This window comes from Calidris pugnax, unplaced genomic scaffold (genome assembly GCF_001431845.1).
Source record: "Calidris pugnax isolate Ruff unplaced genomic scaffold, ASM143184v1 scaffold27, whole genome shotgun sequence".
In the NCBI taxonomy this organism is placed as follows: Eukaryota; Metazoa; Chordata; class Aves; order Charadriiformes; family Scolopacidae; genus Calidris; species Calidris pugnax.
This window is the reverse complement of record NW_015090893.1, coordinates 13,553,990-13,576,279: the sequence shown is the minus strand read 5'-3', so window position 1 is coordinate 13,576,279 and position 22,290 is coordinate 13,553,990. Positions and strand designations below refer to the sequence as shown.

The window sequence follows — 22,290 nt, the reverse complement described above, 5'->3', positions numbered from 1 at the left end:
AAAATAAAGATTCTTAAGGTGAAGATTCTATTGTCTTCCATCAGATAAATGGCAGAAGTTATCAGAGTCCAGACTGGTGCAGATTTATAGAGCTAAGGATGACACACAGGACAATTATGAAATACTTATGAAATAAGGACAGTAAGGAAGCGACTAGCCCATGCGCTAATTCTGCTGGCTTCTGCCACTACTGCAATATCAGATTTTTATGAGAATTATTAGTCAATCTGCAATCCCTCGAATTGCTGTCATTACAGCAATCACAAGGGTATTTTTTTTATTTTGTAATGGAATGTTAACTACACACACCATGAACTTTCGGTCACAAAACGGCAAATGGGACCTTTTATACCTTTTATTTTAGGACACACATCTGATTAAGCTTATCCAAAACATGTAACTACATCATTATCTACATCACTGCAGGAAGAGTGGAGATGGATTGATGTGTTTAGTTCTCAGATGGGGAAGCTCCAACAGAACAATTTATCCCAAACTGGTCTCCAACAGAGTCCAGACTAGAACTTGGAGCTCCCTCATTTGCCCCAGGGAGGAAAATTCTTAGCTGGTGCCGAGCAGGGTAATGGGGGAATGTCAGCGGAGATCCACCACCAACACCATCTGGTTCTTCAGACAACGTTTCACCAACTCACATGAACGTATACAGAGTTTTCCAGAACCCAGGTTTATTCCATGAACACGCAAATGCCAGCAACTCCAGAAAAAGGACCACAGAAAAAGGGACGTTAGGTTGTAACACCCTGCTGGGCACACTGCTGTACTAGAGAGCACTGAAACTGCATGCCCTTGACCACAGCATTTACCAACATACTTGAAACACCCTGTTCCTGTTTCCACGGAATTTGATGTTGATTTGGCAAAAATAAGACATGGGTACTCAGCAGTTCAATACTTTTGAAAACCATTTACCATTTCATTCCTCTTTACCCAAGTTTTGCCTGTAGTTGTAGTTTTGCCCTTACATAGAAACAGCAAGAGAACACACAGTATTCTTAATTACAGATCTGATCTGCAGAGCTCTTGCCTTCTGGCCCCTATTCCACAGAATTTGCACTTAACATTAAGCACACATGTAGTCCCAACTAATGTTAAGCACAAGTTTAAATGAGTTCTTGGAATGAGGCTGTAGCCCCTCAGCATCCTGCAGAACTGATCTTGTCTTTATTGTTACTTACACACGGTTCTACCGCATCACCTCATGCTTTCTTTAGGAACCAAAATGTTCTCTACATTTCAAGGATTATTCCAAACAAATCTAAAAAGACAGACTGCCAGAGCTAAGCAGCAACTTAAAATGACACAGCGAAAACTCAGAATAAATCAAAATTCTTTGAAATGTAAAGTTCAAATACATACAAACATAAAAGTTCTTTATATTCATAGACAACATATGAATAAAGGACGATGCATGAATTAAAATACAAAACCGATACATGTCACCAGTAACTACATTGTTCACAAAAGAATGAAGTTCATTCAGAGATATTGATATCCTCCATTTCAATTAACCTTTACTTACCTTGCCATAGCTCAGCAGGATTATCCTCACCAAGACAACGTTAATGTGAGCACCCAGGGACTCATCATGATAAATTTCATTAACCTGCAAAAGAGTTCAGCACTTTAACCATGGTACTGGCAACAAGTAACGATGAAAGCAGTGATACAGCAGTACCTTTTATGCACTGTCATTAAGCCAAAGATCACTTTGTGATCATATATTAAAGGGGAAAATTCCACTGATGTGAGAGGGAATGTTTTCTTTTCTAAACTCTGGTGTAGCTCCCAACAGGCCATAATTCAGGAAATAATTTCAAATCAAGACTTCATCAGAGACTTCATATTAGCAGGTATTTAAGTGCCAGCCTAAATGGATTTATATGTACCCTGGTGCAACCACATGATGCAGCTGAGCTGATTTAACAGAAGGAAGATTCCCAGCTCCCCTCTACCTCACCCCAGCTGCGTGTGCCCGCTGGAGCCCAGAGCACAGAAATCCAAGCAAAATCCTGAATAGCTCTGCTGGCCAAGACCATGCATAGGGAAGGGGACAGGGAGAAGAGAGAGAGGACCTCTCTCCAGAGAGCCATTCGCTGGATGGGCTCAGCTGCACCCTGTAACTCTTCCATCTGGGACCCATCACATCACACCCTGACAAGGGGACATACCTCCCCCCAAAAGCATGGTCAGCCACATGGGTTGCCCTTATTGTGTGTCAACACTAATCAACGTTAAACTTTGCAAGCAGAACAAAAGCTACAAAATGCCAGAAAATTAAAAATCATCTTCTTTTTTATACTAGAGCTAAATAACAGAACACGCACACGGGGAAATCACCCCAGGAACACTGAAAACTTTAAATATTTAGAATAGATAATGAAATGTGGATGTATAAAGATTACTTAAGAAACACCACTACAAGCAACCTGGGCTAACATTAACTGTTAAAGAAGCTGATTTAGATATTCGGTGATGAAGACTGCATGAGACTCAGCCAAATGGCAGGGGTTTAGCTTTACAAATTAGAAGAGGCAGATGAGATTCCCTGCAAGGCAAGTGTCTTTCCTAAAACCTCCTTCCCTTGGTAAAGGTTGCACCAAACTGGACTGCTTTGCTGGCTGGACCTAAATTGAATTTATTCCTACAAAACAGATTCATTACTACAAGCTAATAAGTAACTTTCAGAAAACCTTTCATTAGAAACGTAGTAAATAATGTCCTGTTTCTTCAATCAGCCCCAGTTTTAATGGCCCATCTTTTATCTCTGTAAAAATCATTAAAACCAAATATATCAGTGTAGGTTTTTCTAAGCAATCCCCGTTGACATTTTAAAGCAAATTTTAATTCATTGTATCAGTAATTTTTGGAAATAAGAGCCTCATTTTATGCCTGGTAAAAGTCCAGGTTTTCAGGAGCCCCGAGCGCCCTGCGGTGATGGGAAGGAGGAGAGGGGCTGAACCTCGGCTCCAGGAGCAGACTCAGACCCTGCAGGGCATCTGTCCGGGCACCTGGGGAACACGCCAGGGGATGCTCGGGCTCCAGGCTCATTACCAGCTGATGAGCAGATCCTTGGCTGCACGATGGTGGGTGAGGAGCCCATGGCTATGACTGGCTTCAGGGGCTGCTGTTTTCATTGCAGTGTAAAGCAGCCGATGTGTTCAGATCTGCTTTGCAAACAATACCTCTGGAAATTCGATTTGCACATCTAAATAAGACTTTAGAAGACTAACTTTATGTTCCTGCATTGAAAAAACATCTTTTCCTTCTACTTTGAGGGCCATTACTGAATACAGATCATGAAGAGGTAAGATAGAAACACGCATTTTGCTTTACAAAAATTCTTTCACCCAGGAAAAAGACACTTGGGTGTTGTCAAGGGAGGCAGGATATTAATCTGCCTCGCTCTGTGTAGCGGGAAGAGAGAACGTGCATCAAGGATACGAGGCTGAAATAAGCTGTAAATTACCTATACATGAAATGAGTACTCAACAAAACCTCCTGTGTATAGAGGACAGTAAACACAGCATGTAAATAAGTATTTAATTAGTTCATAAAGCATAATCCAAATTGCTGCACACCGCTCTCTCATTAACTTCCAGAATTTAACCTAAGCCTCCTTTAACAATAGCTGAGTAGCAGAACAACTGTATCGCTGTGCTGTGCCAAAAGGAAACTTGGCTTGAAAACATTGATGGAACAGAATTGAAAGACTGTTTGACTGTTCATGCAAATGACATCTAACAAACAAACTGTGAATGAACAGAAAAGCACAAGCGCTGTAAAGAGCTGCTTGGTTCTCTTGGGATACTGGATTTTCTGCAAGACAGTGGGTCAATTCAAAGCTCCAGGTCTTGGTTTCATTAATAAGGATGAGTCCAGCCCCTCTTCACACAGCAACGGAATTGAACCCTCTGCGCCTTTCTTTAAGCTAAACCCTGGTTTTACTAGTAGTGTCTCACTGCATGCAGATAATATGCTGAAATAGATGTTTTTCTTTTTTGCAGCATGGCCCAAATCACACCCACTTCTTTCAGGAAGTTATTAAAGAAATGAGATCCAAGCTGAATGTTGTGCTCTCAAACATTCATGAAAAGTGCACACACAGAAAGGGCCTCCACAATCCCTGTCTCAGAGTCTCCAGATTTCCACCTGCCATTTAACAGGAAAGTTGAAAGTTAAGCTAATGCAGTTCATACAGGGCACAAAATGACCAACCAGCCTGTGGAATCAGAAAGCTCCAGGCTCTCATCCAACACAACTGCTTAATTAGGTGCTGCAATGTTTGTTTCAAAGCACAGATAATCAAACAATGGGTATATACTGTGTTCAGATGTCTCTGTGCTAAATACACACCGGTGTGAGAATGATTACATAGCACTTTTACAGCACTGCATCTCCACGTACTTCAGTAGGACATCCTGGTTCACACCAACACAATTAAAAATCAGAGTGGATCGCCTGTTTCTTCCTAGTTCAGTAGGTCTAAAATTATGTTGCTGCGTAGGAAAAGAGAGTGCAGAAAGACCATCCCAAAATCACAGCTCCTGAGCTGAAGGGAGTGAAGATTCTGCATTAAATCTTGCTAGATGTCCTACAGTGATTCAGCATTTATAGAGGGCGATGAAGAAGGCTGGGTTAATCTCAAGGAATTCAAGGCATGGTGAAATACTGTAAAGAGACTTTCATCAAGCTATTGTAGTTCACAAACTATTTTGGGATAACTTTGGTTTATTTTTCTGGGATATTTCAATCAAAGCAAAACATGCATTTCTATTTAAAGTCTCTGTTTAGAAATCAGGCTGGCACAGATTGGTGCTACATAAGAAAAACAAAGACCTTATTTATTTCTTTCTTCTGTCCTTCTCTGCTCATTTTATAACTCTTCTGCCCTGAGCGAGTTTGAAGTCAGCACAGCAAGCACATAGAATACATCAAAAAACTCCAATTAAAGACAAGCTAAGCATCTGTGAGAGGCATCATGCTTTGTAAAAGAAGCACTGCAAAGTTTTTATTATTGAGCAAAGCGGGGCCCAATCCTAAAAGGGAATTTTGAAAAGTGCTGTAACACAAATGGTAATAAACAGCCTGCAGATTTGCTAGTTTTGGTGCAGGATGTCTTACTTGCTGATGTAGCTGGTAGGGTTTATAGGGAAAGTCAGGTGGTTCCCTGAATCTCTCATTAAACCAATGCGCAATAGCAGAAAGAATAATCTGCATATTTTGGCAAGTCATTGGCAAACTCATTCATGCAGTTGGAAGGAGTTCCCAGCTTGCAAAGTTGGTTAGTATCCACTATGCAAAAGACAGCCCACTTCATCACAACTCATCCCCATCCTGCTGAACCATAAATCATCGCAGCTGAGTCCGTCCCGAGGCGCACCCTCTGCACTGCACCATACGGTTGGGTGAGCACCACGTCCTGGGGCTCCCCGAGCACACATCCCTGATGGACATCTCATAGTTTCAACCCCTGGCTACCATCAACCTCAAACGGACCTGACCCAGCTACAGCGGCCATCAGAGGGCTTATCTAACCATTTGGAGAGGGCACAACACAGGACGCAGTTTACACATCTGGCTTTTCACCACAAATTGCTGATCCATCCAACCCAATTAGCCTGCTCTTTGATCAACCCACATCTTTATGTAACTACTGTTGCAGAAACTCCCGATGGCTACGTGCTCTGGGGCAGAGCCGGGACCACGCGCGGATCTCTGCCGGAGCGACAGCGGAGGAGCTGGAAAGCATCAGTGCCTTCCCCGTGGGATGGCAGAGCTCCTGGCATGTCATTGTTTGAGCTCAGCCTGAGATGCAGCTCATTCATCAGATCATAATTATCTGCAGCAAAGCCTCAGTGCCTGGTGGGCATCCAGTGATTGTCTATTTCTGTAAGAAACGGCTGGTTTGAATTACAGAATAGGAACCAGAAATGTCATGGTGGATACTGAGCACAAACTTTTGTAATCTGACCCTCCCAAAAGCGTTCCCCTCTCACTTTATTTTTCTGTGTTCCCACTTCAAACGCCACTATCCTCTTCGATTTTCATCACCTCCTTTATGCTTTTGAAGATCCCAAACTAACATTTCTAACATTCCCAAAGCTTCATCCTAATCCCACAGGAATAACATGACATCAGTTCCTCGGGTGCATAAACTATGGTCACACAGAAAGTCATCAGGCAAAATCCAGGGCTCCCAGTCTCCCTTTCTAGTCCTCACAAGGCATTTCCTCATTTCCTCAGAGAGGAACTCTTTTTTTTTCTGAAATCTTTGTTGAGCATCACAAGGAAAAAAGAATAATGAAAGCACACAACACACATGAAACTTAAAGGTCAAACTGTGATCTCAGATTTGGAAAACATCTATCATTCTGCTCAAAACCATGGGCAACAGGCAGTTTTAGAAGAGCTTGGCAATGTACACTATGAAATGGAGATAAGAATCTGGCATTTTGTATGCAAATACAAGTCCGAGTCCTGATTTACCTTCCCTGGTGTGAGAGTCAGTAGACGTTACCAAGTCCAAGTTAGCTGCTTCTGATCAAAATGAAAAACATTCCCCAGAGCAGATGTGTTGGCAAGGCACTAGGTAGCTTCGTGTTACGGGTCTCTATCTCATCTTCGACTGTAACATTGGCTTTAGAAAGGTCATAGACTTTGTTTTCTGACTTCATGACTAATTTATTTTCCTTAGTTCCTCCCTCAGGCTCTTGGAACTCCTCATTCTTGCCCACAAAGCACTGCTCTGAGAAGTTTCTCTAAACACTATAAATTACCTTTGCACCAAAAGACTTATTATTTGTTTGAATTACTGTCTCAAGATCACTTTAATAAAATCAACTATAGTATCGTGAAATAATTAAGCAGATTCGTTTATTATGCTAATACAAGAGACAGGGGGGTGGTGTCAATGGAATAAATACAGTAACCTCTTCAAATCTATGTGGTTTGGTTAAGAAAAGCATCCAACATTTGAAAGCTGATACTAATTATCCATACTCCATCACACAAACCACACTGTCACAACTCCAAAGTCCCTGACTGCAACCTTTATGGCTAAAGTTCATGTTGGTATTTGGAGTAAAGGAAAAATCTATCTTTTAACAGTAATTACACTCCACCTCCAGGATGGTACCAATACCTGTGTGATACTCTGTGCTATGTCCAGCAGGGCAGCAAGGCACATTCCAGTTAGTAATAATGATAATGCTCATCTAATTGACCCTGGAAATAATACCCCTGTGAAGATGAAGTCAACCTGTAAGAGTTCAGAGAGGGTATTTCCTGCGGTATCTCCTGAATGCCCAATCACAAGTACAGCTTCCACTGTAGCGTGGCAACCAAGAAAATGAACAACAGTAATCTCCCGAGGCCTCCTCATAAACTGTTCTTCTCACTAGTCACAGTTACTGGTTTATAATGAACAGTCTAAACGTGGAGTTGACTCACATACATAGATTTAAATTTTCAAACAAGCTGTAATTCAACTACTGACAGCTGAAGTTCCTCAGATGAATAGAGCTGGACTTGCATTTGTTATTTGTGGAACTTCTTAGAGTTAGTTCAGATCTGAAGTGTACATATTGAAATAAACTGATTTGAAATAATGAGTATTGGTGCCTATGAATTATTTAAATTTTGAAATCCAGTCAATTCTATATTACTGAAATATTCTTCCCATCTACAAAAATGCTTTTTAGTTTAAAAAGCACGATTCTGAATACAGGGTGCGCCGTTATTTCAAAGTATTCAATCATCACTTTCTTTTTATCAGCTTGTATTAGACATGCTTTCAGGTTTTCATCCAACTGCCAGTTAGAAACCGATGGCATTTCTGCCCTTTCCTCTCATTAGGGACTTGCTGTTCTGTACCTGCAAATCTTCATCCCTCATCAGCCAGAGATACGAAAGCAGAAATCTCATCTATAATAGTAGTATCATGTACATCCTATTAAAGAGGACAGATAACATATTCAGAAGCGCCTCAGGGCCACAATTTCAGAGACATGTGTAGTGCTGAAAGATGCAGGTGAAAGACTCCGGGGACTTTCCAAAGCCCCCAGCTGCATAACTCCCATTGATTTCAGTTATTCAAATGAAAAATTATTTAATGTATTTGTTCCAGAGCTGAAGTTTCACTTAAAGTCTGGGAGAGACATAATCCCATGGGCTCATTTTTAAAACTGATTTCAAAGGCAGGTAAATGACTAAATACTCAGATAAATGTAGCCCAGAGTGAGGTATAAATCCTACTGAGGGTCTATCTCCCTTTGAAGTAATGGCAGTTGGGTACTTATCTACTTTCAGGAGACAGGTTCTAGCATCGCTAACATTTTGGCCATATATCCATTACACAGATGTAACAGAGGCTAACCCCTAAATACTGCAATATCACATCGATTACTGTAAAGGAATGGAAAGGAAATTAAAGACACTTGCCCCTGAAAATTGTCCAAAAATTAAAAAATGTACACACTTTGTAAGCAAATTCTTCCAAAAAATATACAGGGATGGCAATTGCCAGCATTACAAGAGGAGGTAACTGAGGAATTCGGGAATACTATGGAGGAAGACAGACAAAAGATACAAGAAAAGCTAAAACAGGGGCCTCACCAGGAAAAAAAAACAACAACAATTTGAAGAGAAGCATGAAAGTTGAAGACTTGAAGTCAAGACAGATGGAGCCAATAGATTCAAAACCATTTGTAATGGAGCTTATTTCAGGAGTCTTTGCTATTTGGAACGGCCGAAATATTCCAGGTTCGCATATTCTACCTCTGCCTGTTTAGGAAGTCTGTTTTGAAGATATCCATCCTGGATGTGACCCTAAACACAGGACTGTAGAGACTGAAATATTCACTCCAAGCAATACTGCAAGCCCAGTCAGGTAAAGGTACCGGTGAGTGCCAGGTCTGCTGCTCTTCTACCGCAGGCAGCAAATGTCCTGCTTAATCCTGAAAACTACTTTAAAGAGGGTTATGAAACAATCAGAGAATTTCAGCCCCAGGGCTGGCTACCACCAACGCCCACTTCAGCTCACTAACACCCATTCAGCACCCTGCTCCTCCTCCCAGAGCATCTGCAGTGAAATCTTTTTGTTTCCCAAGGAACTAGATAATTCTCCAATTCTTCTAGCCTCGCGCTTTTCTAATATTTCCCAAACGCTGCTACGAGCAAATAAAATCCCTGGGATTTTTAGCCACCTTCTTGCTGAAATTAAATTACCTCCCCTGTTCTTGAGTAAACTACAGAGCTGCAAGATACCGCCCAAGCATCTCTCCTCTGTTGCAACGCTCCTGCATGCTATAAATACGAAGTTAATTTGTGCAATGTGTGGGCTCACGCTTGGAAATGCAGAGGACCGGGCGAGCTAATATCCTTCCCAGGAAAAAACACAGCATGACGTACGAAAGAAAACGGTTCAAGCGAGAGGCAGCCGAGGGCCTCTAAAGCAAAACACAATGGCATTTTTCCAAAGATGGACTGAAGGTCCCGATGGTGCCGAGCAGAGAAAAGAGGGGATGTCAAGAGAAAGCAGAGTTTTTGTCTGAGGAAATAACTGGAGGATGAAAAGGGGATGGCAAGAGGCCGAGCTCACTGCGGTGCAACGGCTGGCGTACAGTCAGGCGATACGTGGCTGCAGCCCAAAGTGTTAAAAATCCTCTGGCGTCTATCACCATTCGTTTGGGACTGACTTCATTTCCAAACTTTTGGATAAATACTAGCACAGCTATTCAAGATGGCCAGGACACCCGGCCCCTGTTTTTTCTCACTTTATAGTTTTTAGGTGTGGACTGTAACACATCCCTTAAGCAGCACAAAACAGATTTACTGCGTAAGTCGTTGCACTGGGCTTGAAAAAAAGATATTGTTTTGATTGGGTTGTGATAGGGTCCCACCCAAGATCCCTGGGAAAAGTTAATTAAGGACAACTGCTCATACCATCACACACAGCAAAATCAAGCAAAGTGGGGAGAAGCAGCCATGCTGGGAGTTGCTTCTGGGAAAGTGATTTCATGCCTTCAGGACCTTGGGCATAAGGGAGGGAGGAATCACCTGGGATTTATTTCATTTTTAGAACCACAGAAATTCAACTATTTGATCACCCTCTTATCTCCAGTAAATACTTCCACTACTTTATTTAGTTACTACTCATTCTTTGATTTTATGCTTGCTACCTTGTTACTGTACGAAGCTAATTGATTTTATGCTTATTGCCTTGTTACTGTACTAAGCTAATTGATTACATCCATAAAACCAGCAGGGTTCACACAATCTGATGGCTATGGTAAGGCCTTCCACCAGATTTAAAAAGACAGCTGGAATTTTTTGGAGCTGTCTCTTCTTTTTCAGCTACCCTTGGACCTCCGCATCTCATTAGAAACATACTGTCTATACGTGACCCCTAACAGCTAGAGACCCCAAAGCTTTTTATATTATAAAATATAAGTTTATTTTTCTACAAAAGAAAATAAATACTCAAGGAGGTAGAAGAGAGGACAAAGGGGGAGTCACTGTGTGAATTTCAGCAAAAGAGACCAAAGCAATGGTCTATACAGAAATTCACCTTGCATCCATCTAGCAAGGAGGGCAAGAGCTGGAGGAGCTGCCAGCTGAAGTTACACTGCCAAGAGGTTCTGTGTTGTGATGTCCCTCAACACAATACAGGTCCCCAGCATCGCTTGGTATCTGCAGTAACAACCCCTCCTCTTGCCTCTCTGTACTGGAGCAAAGCTTGGACAGCTGGAAACAGAACTGGTTACCAGCACCCACCCCTCTGCTAAAACACAGACTCTAACAACCAGCCGTGTTTTGAAGGAGGAAAGAACAGGACAACACTGATGACTGTCAAAGACTACCCAGAGCCTCCTCGAGAGGCCTGGCGGATTTCAAACAGCTCTTCAGATCTTGGACACAAGGTAAGGGACACATCCTCAGTCCCCAAAAGAGATGTTTCCACCTCAAATCTCCCAACAGAACAACTACTGCCTATGCCAAGAGCTGCTACAGCCCTCTGGGCACGGTTACACAGACTGCACTTTCTAAACCACTTGCAGAGACAGAATGCATGAGAGTTGTTATTTCTTACAATTAGTGTGTTGGATGGTTTGCTAAAATTAGGAAAAAGTATATTCCAGAGCTGGAACATTTATGGCTTCTTTACCGTTACTGTATATTTTAATTCTTAAAAATAGATTTAAGTGACATGATAAGTAAAGAGTCCAGTTTAATCTATTTCAGCCTGTTTGCCACATTCCTGGTTTGGCCTGTTTGGTTTGGTAATTTAGAGATGTATAAAACCATCTGTTTCACTGTAGACTTTGTTTTAAGTCTCAGAGGAAACAAACCACACAAATAAATGAAATTCACTGTGTCATTTCTGTTAGAATATATGTATTTACATCCATCAGAGCAGACACTAAGTATCCTATAACTCTAATGTTAGTACAGACTTTTAACTGTTTACGATACTGTTATAAAAAATCAGTGCAACTGAATTTATATCACACCAGGGATTTTCTTAAATTGTATTCCACCTCTCATTTAAAATGAAAAACAGTGACATTCTACACATTGTTAAAAGAACGTAATAAAAAAAAGGAAAAAAACCAACCTTCATAATTAAAAAAATACATCTTGGGAAAAATACAAACCAGGCAAATATACCTAATAGCCTGGATTTCTGTCCATGTATCTGCCTCTGCGGTTTGTAATGCCAAGAAGTCAGCTACAGACACTCATCCCCTTGACATGACTGTAAACTTCAGCAGTCATACTCTATTTGTCAAAATCAGAGCAGACGTACAATTTTTCACTCAACAATATTTCACTTAGAACATACATTTACTGAACCTCAAGTTTTTACAGAAGCGTGTTTTATTGAGAAGAGACTCCTGTTCCAGATGAGAGCAAGAAGGAAGAAAGTCATCCCCAAATGTTTTGCCTATGAAGGGGACTACCACTCACTTCCATTTTTTGGCCAGAAGAATAAAACATATTTTGATTTTGATTTATAATAGAGATGATTTTTCAAAACTTAATTCATTTCCCACAAAATAGAGTCCTTGCTTACTGACTGGGGTACTAGAGAGCTACTGTCTGCTGTGCTGGTATTTAGAAAGAAAAAGTAGTTCTTTCAAATATAATATTCTCTAATCTCTTTTCATCACTACTACACTATATAGTCTGTTGCACAAACAATGGTTCTGAGGATTTAATATTTAAATAAGGAAACCTAAAGATGCCACTCATGGAATACTAAATCAATTTAAGAAAGTTCAGTGGTACACTGCATAACAGTTTACTGTGAGGTGAACAAGGAGTAGGTAGGTGGCCTGGGACCTGAAGTGGTTATTGAAGAATCAAAGAATTTAACTGAGTAGTTTTAAAAATGTATAAGCCAATCAAAGTTTCTAATAGAACTTTATTTGAAGACAGTTCTCCAAACCATGCTTTTCAGCAGGGAGCTTAGGTTAAGGGAATATACATCTAAAACGTAATGACTTCCAAGAACCTGAGCCCCTGACCCTGTGCCCCCATCCACCAAAGCACACAATCAGGACTTTGAACATTTTAAGAGTCCCACAGTCAGCTTCTTCCTTGGCCCCTTTTGGCTTTTTTTGAAAGTGGCCTGGATTTTCCTCCTAGAATTATTTTATCCCCTGCTATGAGAAAAATCTGTTATGTCTTATTCAAATGGCTCAACCAACCCACACCCGCTGTCCTTTCAGGGCCTTCCCACAGCGCAGTTAGCGGGGCTGTACTCACAATGTTCATCAGGGTCAGCAGGTACTTCTGAACGTGTTCTTTCCCATGGAATTGAACAACTGAGTCATCAACCCCCAGAAGGACTTCGATGTTGTAATCATCATCCGTCGCGTGCCTTCGATAGCGCTGCCTCGACCTGTGCACCCGCTCTTCGATAAAGCTCAAGGCGCCGTCGAGACCATCCAAGTTCGTGAGGTTGGCGGCTGAAATCAAAGACACAAACCAGTTATCAGCCAAGAGAGGTTCAGGCTCAGGTCCCAGCTAAGCTGGTATAAATTTGAAGTAGCAGCATGTGTTATGTTCTCTGTGTTATATAACAGCGCTAGTTTTCACTCAATGTCAATTAAAAAGGACCTAAATGAGGGAGAAATCTGACCCAAAGGATTTTCACTTTGCAAAGTAAAAGCAATGCCTTCTACAAAGTAATATTGTGTAATAAATACAAGGCCAAAAGGATAGCAAGTCATACCAATGTCTTGATGAGAAGAATGGAGCTGTTTGCAGTAAAATACTTGTGGCTTAAAAGTACTTGTAACAAAAATACACCGTTCAGGGGTCTTGTGCTACCAAGGATATCCTCCATTTCAGAACCACAATTAAAGGCAGACATCACACTTCAAAATCTGATCTTGCTGCCCACAGAATCCTGTTTCAAAGCAAGTGCAGTTGCCAATACAGCCTTTTCCTATCCAGGTGGGTAGTAACAGACCAATCCCTCCCGCTTCAACTTATTAGCTCCTTTCCTAGATACACACGTGTCATTCCACATTAGAGACATGGATCCTCTTTATCACTACAACTCAGGGACACATTTTAGATATGAAATTAACTTATAGCTACATTCACAATTTTTTAAACAGCTTTTCACCCTTCATTCCCAATTTGTCATGTCACTTTGCATTGTTGTACATCAAAGACCAATCCATCAGGCCTAACAGCAGCCAACTTTATTACTAATGATTTCTAATAGGCTCCTGTGATATGAAAAGCACGTTCTCTGACAGGATAGGATACAGTTAATGCGGCACCTACGTACTGAAAATTAACATGAAAATATGGAATCTTGACATTTCGCCCTATAGAATAACAATGATTAGCATTAATATCATCATTATCATTTGCATCACAAGACCACTGGAAGCCCCAGCGAGAACCTCTTGATTTCAGTGAATGTCAGGAAAATACTTGCTCAGAGAGGCACAGAAGGCGGGCAGAGCGCCGTGGACTGATTAAAGGCTCCCGGTGCTTAGTTCAGAGAAACATAATAGGAAGCGAAGGGAGGAAGCTAAAGCCATCACCTTCAAAGCAGAAATAAGAAACAAGTCTTGGAAATGTTACAAAAGTGGATTCTCCATCTTCACTTATTGAAGTTTTCACATCAAAACTGGCTGCTTGGAAAGGGATGAATGAGTCACCAGATCACTGGGCTCATTACAAGAACATCTGTGCGCTTGCCTGGAGACCGCCGCCTCGGGCTGCCATTTCAGCAGGTCCTGAGCAGAAATCCCCACAGCTCCTTGCTGTGGTGACAACAACATCCCGACCTGTACAGCCTCCAGCTGCCAGGAGGGATGCACACCCAGCATCTCTGGCCCCCACCACCACATTCCTTACTGCCTGGTGCTTCAGGCTGTGCCTTGAGTGTGCAATGCCCAAGTTGGCGAGATGCTTGTGTCTGTGCCTCCTAGAAGAGACCACCAGCCAAAGGACAGTCCCCAAAAGACATATTTGCCTGGGCAACTTTTTACTATTTCTCCACCGAGCTCCAAGGACATGCTTATCATGAGACCCACAGCTGAAGGCCACCACACTGCCCTGGCAGAGCTCCCCTCGCCCACCGGACAGACAGAATGCCCCATGCGGTGGTCCTACATCCCCATGGAGTCACAACGTCCTTCTCCTGGGAGAACAGGATTTAATGCAGCTAATAAGCACAACCACCATGTTCTTATTGCCAGCCTCAAGGCTCTCAGCAGCTTCTGCTCCTGGGGCCACGAGTTTTTAAAATTAGTCTGGTCAGAATCCATGATTCAGCATGAAAATTCACTCTTCACGCAGAGCCCAGCTGTCATCCCCAGGTTTACCGTGGAGGGAAAAACAGGTCTGGCCTTGCAGTGATGGAGACAGCTCTTTATCAGGGCTCAAATCCTGCCAGGCAGCCAGCTCCAGCCCTACCTCATGATTTGCTCCACTGGGAAAACTTCAGTGTTAATCCCTACTGGTGCCCAGAATTAACTACCCAGCTACCACAGTGGTCTCGGGGGATTTGCTATGGGATCACGGCAAAACCATACGTTCATGATCCCTAAGGCCAATCCCCGTTACTGTAAAATTTGAACATAACTCTTAAAAGCTCTCTAGAAAAGTAAGACTAGGCTGGCAAGGGCTGCAGGTCGTGTCCTCTCTCTGCTGCTCACAAAACCCTACAGTAATCAGCAGCCAGACAAAGCTATCAGAGCTGCTATTGCAGCCCAGCGGTGCTGGGCAGGCAGGGAGAGCCTGAGCCCTGCTGGCTGGGCAGGCTGTTATTTGCTGGATTTTGGTCGGCTGTTAAGGTATCTAGGGCTTTTGTGCTTTCATTTCTTTCCCTTATGTGTCAAAGTCAAACTAACTCCTTGTGCGGTATCTTTATTCCTGCTGTGAGCAAATCAGCCAGAGGCAAAATGTGATCCCACCCTCCTGCATTTACCATCCTGCCGTGAAAACTGCCTGTCCTCCCTCTTTGCTCCTCACCTCATCACTGTCACTCCATAGCCCTTACAGTCCTGCCAGCTCCTGAGAAAAGTTATCAGGAGGATCCCTAGGAGTTATCTCACTGCCAGGGGGTGCCAGCCAACTACTTTAAAATTTGCTTGGAGCATAAAAAAAAATCCCCACACCCACATTTACCTTCACGCTTCAAGTGTCACCCCCTCAAGACAACATGCCCAGTGGGCAACTGGTACCTCTGAGGCACCGACCTGATGTGCTTCCCAGCAGAGAGTGAGCTGCACCGGCTCCAGCTGGCGCTGGAATCATCCCAAGACCAGCAGCACAGCTCAAAACATTTCTAACAGTAGCTGCAAGATTTTTGATTCATATCCCAAGTTCCCACCAGGCGTCCTTTCCCGGGAGGCTCTCTGGGGACAGGCAGGGATGTCTCCACACACAGCCTGACCACACATCACACGGACTCCTCCAGCACTGCTCTGCCTCTCTCTTGGATGATGACTTGTTGGATTTGGGGGCCCAGGCTGTGTCATACCCATGTTGGATTTGCTCCTCAGTGACAGTTATATCCAAGTCAAATTCATGCCTGTATCTTACAGCAGAGGAAGTGAAACAAAGAGACATCTATCGTAAATTAGGAATATATCATGTTTCGGTATCTCAGCTTTCCTCTGTTAACACCAGTAACTTTGCTGTATCATTGTACTGCTAACAATATGCTATAAAAGCTCAAGTGAAAAAACTCAAAGAACCAAATAAGACACCAAACTCCTTCACATTTTCCACGTTACAGTCCTTTGATCACCCCTGCACTTCGCACAATAACATCCCAAAAGTAATCTCAAACTGCACTGTGTTTTACTAAATCATCCCAAGATCACTCCATCAGATGTTCATTTTCAGCAGCTCTTGCCAAATCAGTGCATCAGCCACTAATTACTGGTGCCAACTTTGTTTTCCATCTCCCAAGAGCAGACACTTGGCATTTGCAGGGGCTAACAATAGCCTGTGTTGAAACCATCTCCTTGCTCCCGCTAGTAAAAATTCACATTTGTGAAAATTAACCACTGAGATACAAGGCTGCACTTTTGTCTTGGGCTGCTCATCCAGAATAAATCAAAAGGACAGCAGCACTGTAACAGTTCATCCAAAAATCCCTCAAAAAACCTTTTTTTCTAAAGCCAGCTAAAACCTCATTGATATTTCAGTGATTTTCTCCTAACGCTGCAGACCGTCTTTCAGTGAAGGAATAAAAAGTGCCCAAACTGTCGATAGAAGGAAAACTTGTGCTTCTGGCTGAAGTATAAAATATAAAATCCCTCTGCTCTGCTCCCTTATCCCAAGCAATGTGCAATATACCGATCTTTTACCTAAACTGTTCCATTTTTCAATCTGGTATTTTAATTTTTGTATCTGGGCTCTACCCAAGCTCCCAAATCCACTGGGAGGCAAGGTCTGAACACCCAGTACCACGGCAGCATCCCGCAGCCTGTCTCCGATCCTCAGCCCTAGGTCAGGGAAAATTCACATTGATACAAACATCAGGTTTGTCTTTGCAGGCTCTTCAGGAGCATCCTCCATCAGTGACAGTTTGGGATGTCTGACACCACCTTATTTTCTGGGAATTTTTGTCTTGCTCATTAATCTTTGACATCATGTGCTTTACAGAAACCTAATTACATGACATCTCCTGATTCTGCCTTACCCATCGTGGCAGGCAAAGCTCAAACAGATGCTGTGAGTTGCTGAAGCATGAACACACTGCCTGCCACGAAAACCGCCTCTCCCCGTGTCTTCTGTCACTCCCTTTAGGACATCCACCAAAAGTACAGTTGCTGGCATGAGGTCTTGTTTTGTTTTTTCATGACCCCTTTCAAAAAGGCTCAGGGAAACATGGCTGCATCTACAGTTCTTAAAGAGTCCCTGAGGAAGCTACTGCACTTTAATAGTACCAGCCTTAGGGTTCCCCAATCTCACAGCAGCAATATTGTCCTAATAAAACATTTTTGCATTTTTTACCTCCTCTTTCTGGTAGGGGCAAAGGGACTTTCTGGCAAGCCCAGAGCAGAGAGCAGGACAGGCAGGTGGGAAACTGAACTGTGTGTCATGTTCAGAGCCATCATCTGCAGCTTCTCAGCACAGCAACTCACTGGAATTTCATTTCAAATACGAGTGGGCAGCATTCAGACCCGCCAGCCGCCGTTTCAAATGCAGCTTGTTTGCTTTGGCGGACACTTCATCTGTCATGGCAGGAGCAGACAAACACCTGAGCCGACTGCTGAGCATCTTCCCTGCAGCCTCACGAGGATGAGCACCTCTGCCTGGCTGTTTTGCTGCTGATCTCCATTCCTGGGACACCCTCCTGAAGGGATTCCTGGCTTCCCATTCCTTCATGTGGCTTTCTGGAAGCCACCAGATTTATTTTTTTTTTTTTTGTCTTCTTTTTTTTTTTCCTTTTTAACCCCAGCAAAGAATAGCTGGAGACTGTTCTGTTGTGGTGACAAGCATATCTGGGCGTGCAGCACTGGGACACCCAGCTCTGCTCAGCTGCAATGCAGCTGGTGGCAATGCCACCGGGAGCCTGGGGACTCACCATCCCAGCGCAGGCGTGAGCCCATCCATCACTCGGTGCTGCAGACACAAGAGGACCAGGCTGTGGGGTGGGGAAGCAGAAGGAGGCAGGGTGGACTCGCTTTAGCTCTCAGCTTCCCACTGCTCGAGTACATCTGCACCTCTGGAAAAGTACCAAACGCCCTCGACAGCTTGACAAAGAGCTGCTCCTTTGGGAATTGCACTTTAAATCACAAGTCATCCTTCTGTAATGCTCCCTGCCACTCGCATGCTGTAGGCTTCTGTCGTGTCTATCCTCTGTGATCAACTGACTCCCCAATTAGCCCCCAATTAGCCTGTTCATGTATTCTACCAAAATCCTCATTTGTCTTCCATGTTAAATTGAAGCCCAGCCCATGGAGACTGGAGGCAACAATGAACAGTCAACAAATCGTGCTCTTTATCCCCTGGCAATTTTTTCTCCCATTTTTAAGTTCCTCAATTTGGAGTTTTGCTTTTCATTCCAGTTGCACACAATCATGATGTAGTTTGCCCATTTGCTAATCGATAGTTTCTCTGATTTTTTACAATTTTTTTTTCAACTTTTTTTTTCTGCTGGTTTTACCGCCCTGCTCACCTCCCTCATTGCTTTCTGTTTTGTTTTCCAAATGACCTCTACTTGCCTTTCTTCTCCCCCTTAACCATCCTGCTCAGCTACACTGGTCTTTCATAATTTATAAATCCCTTTCCCATACTAAAGTCTGCATTTGGGCTCTTCTGCTATAGATCATTCACAAGAAAACTGGGTAAATCCAGCAAGGTGAATTAAAATGGAAGAGAGCTCCTGTGAGGTGAAAGCAAATTGAAAACGGTCTAAACAAGAGAAGCAAATCACACACGGTGCACTTGGTGCATGATACAAAGTTAGCCCCGTTTAAATAGCATCCCCAGGAGGACATTGCCTCAACACAATCTTAAATTAGAACTCAATTTTCACAGGATTTGTGTGATTTCTTGAATCACAGGTTAACACAGTGGCTGCTACTTGGTAGGTCCTCAACCAAGAGCAATTATTGTGGCAGAACTCTCTTTGGGTGTGTGTTCAAATTCTTCCTCTTCCACTTTCTTACATAACCAAAAGCAAGACCAAACTAGTGGTTTATAGACCAGGCACGCACCAGGCATCCTCACCGAGGTTATGAATCCTCGTCCTGCCCTTATCTGCAGAGAAGCAGTAATTTAAAAGGAAACTTCTGGGCCACACGCCTTGCTAACCATATGATCTCATTACCAGCTCCCTGCCTCTTCATTTATGGTCATGCCATTTCGAGTCAAATCACATTTTAACACAGAGCCTGTTGCACCTTCCATCTGTCCGGGTGAAGTTTGCCACGGGTGCAGGGCTACGTGGGGTTGAGCTCTAGGGCTCAAACTCCAGCTGCAAGAAGGCCAGCAGATGTGGCAGCTGATCTCCTGCTGGAATGATCTGGTCATGGCATCTGAGTTCAAAGTATTTAAGAGTATTTTAAACAGTGTACAGTTAGGCCTTTATAGAGCAACTCTCGTATACTTCCTGGGGTAGAATTGTCCCATATTTGCAAAATGAATGCACATTCCTGCAAACACACAGGCACATTCACCACTCCTGTTCTTTCTTGTCACCTACACAACAGCACAGTGACTTCAAATCCCAGGACATGCTCAAGTGCCTGCCAGAGTCAGAGTTATAAAGAATAACGAAGCTAAAGTCCATCGAAGTGGCAAAATAGAGGAGAACTTCCAAAACTGGAAAAAAAAATAAAAAAAATTAAAAATTATCTTTTCCGAAGGATAAACCAATTAGTGCAGTGACAATGGCCAGGTGGACACCATGGCAAACGGCCAGGCGAGAGGCACTAAGAATAACCACAGCTAGATGTTGCCAAGGAGATATTTTCTGGCATGTCACAACAAAGAGAAAAGGTATTACAATACTAAAAAGAAAAGTTGAAAACTAAATTGATCTCATCAGGGCCACAGTCACACAAAGAATAACATAAAGATGAGAGATAATTGCACTGTTAAAAGATTAAGTGAGAGCAAGGTAATAGAATACCCCGGGCTAAAATATATTTTTTTTCCCCTGCAAAATGGTGAAACTCATTGTGTTACAATTTCAACTTTCATATTACAACATAATAGTCAAAAAGGGGAAATAAAAGAATGGTGAAGCAGCCAGGGAAACCAGTCTGTGTGACCTGGTTGAAATGGAGCTCTTTGAGAACCGAATATAAAGTTTTTCCAACAGCAAAACTTATCCTTTGGAAAATTTTCAACTATCAACCTTAGTAATGCAAACACAGGTTTCACAATTTAGCACCAAATAATGAACAACCAAGATGTTTCTAACTCAGTGCTTAAAAGTAAGCCCAAAAAAGTGGCAAAAAAAGCTGCTCTGTAGAAAATTAATTTGTGGGCCAAGCTCTAAGTTTCACTGACTTAATTGATCGCGTCTGGGAAGTGCTTATCTTGCAAATATTTTGGCAAGTCACTGTAAACTGGCCTGGACTGCAGAGCCTGTGACTTGCAAAACATGTTGCCTGATTTCCCACATCCAACCCATTTAGAGAGCCCCAGGAACTGGGCTCCATCCCTGGAAGCCCCCCAGCACCCGGTGCCCCCGTGCAGAGCAAGCTTTGCTTTACGTGACTCATGGAGAGCTACAAAGGGAGCTCAATGCTCTCAATCTCATTCGCAGCTAACACATCATTAATTAAACTGCAGAGGTCAGCCACATCTCCACGTGGGCACTTGGTGCAAGGCCACAGCTCCACGGAGCTGTACGAGCCCCAGAGATCCCACCTGAAGTCCCAAACCTGAGCCTTCTCGCTTCCCTTCAAAGGATCAGGATCTGACTCGCAACTTAAACTTTCCCCAACCAGGCTTTAACGAAGTGTTTATGGCTTATTTGAGCCCAAGTCTGCCACTGAGATACTTCAACATCCAATCCATATTCCAAGCATGATTAAATTACAGCAAATTAGCACATTAAGTAAGCTGCCTAGCTGACCCCCTGGCTTTGTAGGTGACATGTCTAACAATCCCACTTGCATTTTTAACAGAATGAAATGCCAAACCATGGTACAAGACCTGAATAACAACAGGTGACAGGAGACAGCAGTTATCTTTCCATAAGCCAACTATTCTGCAAGAAGGGGAAATTAAGTCTAATTACCGTTTAAAAAAAAATAATTAAAAAACATTCAGGTTAAAAAAAAAGTCAGATTCCTAGCCAGGGCAGAGAGGGTGAGAAGAGGGAGAAAAGACAAAGAAATTCAGACAATAACCATACAGCATTGGAAATACTACCAAAAATAATGGCTGAAGCAAATATACATCTTTCCAATGCTTTTTAGTCATAACTACAGAACAACAAACCTTGCCTTTGCTTCAAAGTGGAATCATTCCATCCTTTTAAAAGGAGAGCTCTTTTGTCAAGTATAAAGTTTCACAAAGTTGTGAATGATCCAATTAAATGTTCTCAATGTCAAGTATAACAAACATAGTATAAATCTCATCCATGTAAATAATGTATCACACAAATGACAATGCAAACAACTCCTGTTCTATATAATCATAATGATCTTTTAATTAGACAAAGTAAACTATCTGCTTGCTTCACCTTGTAAAGAAAAGCACAGGAAGAAAGTTTTCCAAATTCTAAGGTGAAAAGTATGTGCAACTTGAACTACCTTTAAGTTCAACCAACTTCTCAGAATATTATACCAGAAATCAGCAGTCAGCGAGGAGAAAAAAAAAAAGGTTAATGTGAGTTTCACAAGAAGAAAACGTCACCCGGGCAGTCTGAGGAATGGCTCTGCCATGCAGGATGCCTTGGCTACTTACACTGGCAGGATTTGAATCAGAGCAAGGAGGAGTTATAATTTTACCTATGTTTTGAAAATATGCTTATTGCTAAATCTGCTTGGACTTTCTGCAATAACAAAACCAGCTGCAATTGATTAGAGCCTGTAAGAAAGACAAAGCTAACTTGGCGTTTCTTAAACTTCAAAATGACAGTAAAAAACCCTGAAAGAGGGAACTAGTCTCTCTGCTCCAGTGAAAGCACACGAGGTTTACTCCCAAGGGGTTTCAAAATCAAGGGCAAAGGCTTCTTTTGTCATTTGTATAAGAGTTCTGAATCTGTCAGGCCCTACAAAAGGCAAACTGCTAAATGCTGTCCTTCCCACTGTGGGGGTGGGT

General features: G+C 42.6%; 1 protein-coding gene across 1 annotated transcript in view; it reads right to left on the bottom strand.

Moving 5' to 3' along the window:
- ADAMTS2 (ADAM metallopeptidase with thrombospondin type 1 motif 2) overlaps window positions 1–22,290 on the bottom strand; it is a 189,442-nt gene that overhangs the window by 47,050 nt on the left and 120,102 nt on the right. The window contains exons 4-5 of the mRNA XM_014948231.1: window positions 12,790–12,992; window positions 1,541–1,624 (exon numbers count right to left, since the gene is read on the bottom strand). Coding sequence (XP_014803717.1) covers window positions 1,541–1,624; window positions 12,790–12,992 — 287 coding nt within the window. The remainder of the gene's footprint in view (window positions 1–1,540; window positions 1,625–12,789; window positions 12,993–22,290) is intronic.